General features: G+C 37.7%; 1 protein-coding gene across 1 annotated transcript in view; it reads left to right on the top strand.

The window, feature by feature from the left end:
* Positions 1 to 3,807, top strand: part of LOC105810214 (dnaJ homolog subfamily C member 1-like) — a 181,348-nt gene that overhangs the window by 123,901 nt on the left and 53,640 nt on the right. The window contains exon 2 of the mRNA XM_012644156.1: positions 3,755 to 3,805. Within this exon, the coding sequence (XP_012499610.1) occupies positions 3,755 to 3,805 (51 nt within the window). The remainder of the gene's footprint in view (positions 1 to 3,754; positions 3,806 to 3,807) is intronic.

Raw genomic sequence — 3,807 nt, 5'->3', positions numbered from 1 at the left:
GTGCCATACTTTTATACGACTAGCATCACAGTAGGTTTGTTTACACCAGTATCACCACAAACAAGTGAGTAATGCGTTGTGCTATGACATTAGGATGGCTAAGATGTCACTAGGTGATAGGAGTTTTTCAGCTCCATTATAATCTTACGGGGTCACTGTAGTATATGTGGTCCATCATAATGGCAATGTTGCCGTGAGGTGCGTGACTGTCCATACGTATCTCCCAGTGGGTTCTCTGTATATGATGGGGCATGCCGCCTTCTGGGCAGTTTACAGCTCTTTCTTAGCCTTCAGTTTTTTCTTGTGCAGAGCCTGAAGATCAGCCAGAGGTGAGAACTTAGGGCCTTCTCAGGTCTTTCTGAGCATGTGCTCTGAAAATTAGAAGGTATGGCCTTCTAGTTTCCAAGCAATATGTGGGAGCTTTGCAAAGCCGTTATTCCCACAGAGCTGCTCACTCCCCAGTCTTTCCTCACTCCCCAGTCTTTCCTCACTTCTCAGGCTTTTTGATGTATTCATTGTTTGCCCCAATTGCAATCCCTTGCCCCATTCAGTACCAGCTAATAAATTTACCTTTAAGTGTTTTCGACAAATGCTCTCTCTGCCCTGGTAGAGTTCTGAGTTTGGCAAAATAAAGGCAAGCCCTTTGCACAGTGTGTCAGGGGGCCAACAGACAGGTCAAAATAAACAACCACAGTTCTTCGAGCACAGGGTCAGCTCTGCTCCCTCTGGCATTAGGAACCCACACCAAGAACTTAGGTTGGCATCTTCAGGACCCTTAGTGAAAATCGCCTGTCTTTTTCTTAAGTGTTTGCCTGAGTGCTGTAAATTTTGACTGGTTTTCAGAGTTCAGATAAAGTGGATTCTTGACAGTTTTTGCCAGTTTATTCACTGTTTCTGTGGAGAGACAGACTCTTTTAGTTCCCTACTCTGCTGTTTTCTCTGATGTGCTACCACATTGTTTCAGTTTCGATGAGCGTCTATTGCTTTCAGTTTTTTGGGATTTTCTTTTAAAGAGTGACTATGTGTCTCTTTATAGAGGTCATCCGAGTGCTAAGATAATTCATGTTTAGCTTGCCAAAAAACCATATCACATTTAGAAGAGAAAGAATCCTGGCAGATGAATCCAGTAGATCTCATACCAAAAGTATTAAAGATGGCCAATTCACCCATAATGCTATCAAAAATTTTTCTCTACAAGCCAGAGAGAGAAAAGGTCTAATTGGCTGAATATGGGAGATGAATGTTCTAACATTCAGGCCTGTAATAGAAATGTGGTGTAAAATGTGTTAGAGAAGCCAACATATGTCAGAGTCTTTACCTTTAAAACTCCAGTGGAGCATGTTCACATTGCAGTTCTGGGGACACGTTCCCTATAGTTGATCAGATCAGCAAGAATGTAGCAGCTGTTGTCACTGCCTTCCCTGAGCTGTATCTTCTTGTGAAGTTACTCAGCCTAAATCTAAGCAGTCAACATGAAGATTTCTGATTCTGAAGCAGCGTTTTCTGGGTTTGAATTATGTTTTCATCTGTGTGCCAGCAGTACAAACTTCAGGAAGTTACTTAACCTTTCTCTGCCTGACTTACCTCTTCAGTAAAATAGACCTGATAATATCTGTATACACATCATAGGTTTGTTATGACGATAAAATAAGTTAGATTTATTGAGTAACTAAAATGAAAGAAATGTATAAGCTACTTTGAAGTACAACTTGCCTAGAGCATGTCTTTGTAGATAGGAAAATGGCTTTGTTTTTCAGCTGTCTCCACTTAGGGTAGAGCTTATTGGTGAAATAACTCTACTGGGTGGATCCTCAAGAGGGAAATAGTCAGGCACTGTTTGTGTGTAGCCTGAGAAACTCGTTTCTGGGTCAGAAGAGAAATGTCTATATCTGTAGCTGGGTGAAAAACAACAATATGAAGTTGGTGAGATGCATCCCAAGGTTGGGGACGCAGGAAGATGATCTGGGGGACCAGGAGGATAAGCCAAGATGATGAGAGACAAGGCTAAGAAGATTGGAAAACATAGGCACTCGGGAGCTGCTGAAGGGTTTGAAATAGGAGAACCGTCTGGCCCCATTTGCATTTGCGGTACCCACTGCGGCAGAGAAATGGAGGATTGGTGTCAGAATGACAAGAAAGGAAGCAGGGAAATGCTTTAGGTGACTATTAGTCATTTTTATTTTTAAGGAAGTCATAGATGTTCCATAATGAGCATGTACTAATTTTGTAATGGAAGAAAATACATATACTCTTATTTTCTAAGAAATCTACTTTTGGAATAATTTTCTTTATGATTACAGTGCCAATTTAATAAAATCTAAAATTAAAATCCCAATTAGAGAATAGTTATTCATTTGACACTTGACCTCTTTGCTCAACAAAAGGTTTCATCACAGATTTTCATTAAATAATCATCCTTTTCTACCACATTACCTATCCTCTAATATAGGGAACATGTCAATTTCATTAAGCAAATTAGAATGAAAATTGCAACCATATTATTAATATACCTGCAATACTTACTTTGCCAATTTTATAGCTCCTCAGCCCTCCACAAATCACAAAATATTCAAACCTAGGGTAGCATACTAGCCTGGAGCAACAAGCCCCAGAAAACTGGTAATGAAAATAATGGTTTATTAAGGAAAAATTGACAGACTAATTAATTATAGTCTCACTTTGTCTCTTTTCAACTCTATTTCTTTAACAACTATTTAGTCCCAAGTATATAGATTTTTTTTGTTGGTTTGGTTTTTTCGTTATTGGAACTTTTTAGTAAAATAGTTTTAGGAATTAATTGGATAAATAGCTATCAAACAAGAGACAACATTTAATAGAATAATAGCAATTTTACTATAGTTTGCCCCAATGTGAATATGTTATTGGAATATCTTTTAAACTCAGTGGAGACCAAGTTTTAAACCCCAGCTGGATGGTGTGCTCTTTGTTATTGTCATGCATTTTATACTGGCCATGCAGAATGATGTTCTGTGCACACAAGATTACATAAAATGTAATTTTAACATCCACTTAATCTGAAGTACTGAACCATAGTGACCTTTTAAATATATTTAAACTCTATTAGTAATACATAGATGTTGGGCAAATTTATTTCTACAAACCAGCCTGAGGAAACTGGACAGCATTGAAAACACTTTAAATACTAAATAAATGTTAAGTGCAATATACATAACTATTTCTAATCACAATTATTTTGGATAAATGCAATTCTAACTGCCTTCAAATAGGCATACTTTTTGGCATGTGAAATTGAGACTCCATAGGTTGTTGCTAGATGATAAATTCAATATAAATAACAATAAAGAAACCACATATGGTTAGTCTGGGACTCAGAAATTGGCTTTCAGATTCTCAAATAAATAAAGAGCTTCTTTGAAGGCACGCAGATGTATTAATTTTTAATTTGTTTCTTTTTGATCTCTTAATTACTGAAAAAGATTTATTGGTTAATTTTAAGAAGGCAAGTGTTTGAAAAGTTTTGCCAAATACTGTCTTCTTTAAATGGCTGTATGGTAATGAAAGGTTAAGACGAGAGCCAAATTAGATTGAATAATTGTTCAGTCATGTGGGTCAGGCTAGTTGCATAGCCGGGTTGTTAGACTGATTGCTCAAATTACATTGCCTGGGGTCCTGCACTTGGTTGGCTGTCTTCTCAGATCTTAACAAGGTTCTGGGAATTTCTTTTTCTGACAAAGTTTGCTTTGTATTTTCCCCCTCCCCCTACCACCTCCAGGATGCTTCATCTGCAGACATCAGAAAAGCATATCGTAAGCTTTCACTAACTTT

The sequence above is a fragment of the Propithecus coquereli genome, unplaced genomic scaffold, assembly GCF_000956105.1.
Source record: "Propithecus coquereli isolate 6110/MARCELLA unplaced genomic scaffold, Pcoq_1.0 Scaffold103, whole genome shotgun sequence".
Lineage (NCBI taxonomy): Eukaryota > Metazoa > Chordata > Mammalia > Primates > Indriidae > Propithecus > Propithecus coquereli.
The sequence above is the reverse complement of the archived record's forward strand: the minus strand, read 5'-3'. Positions and strand labels throughout refer to the sequence as shown.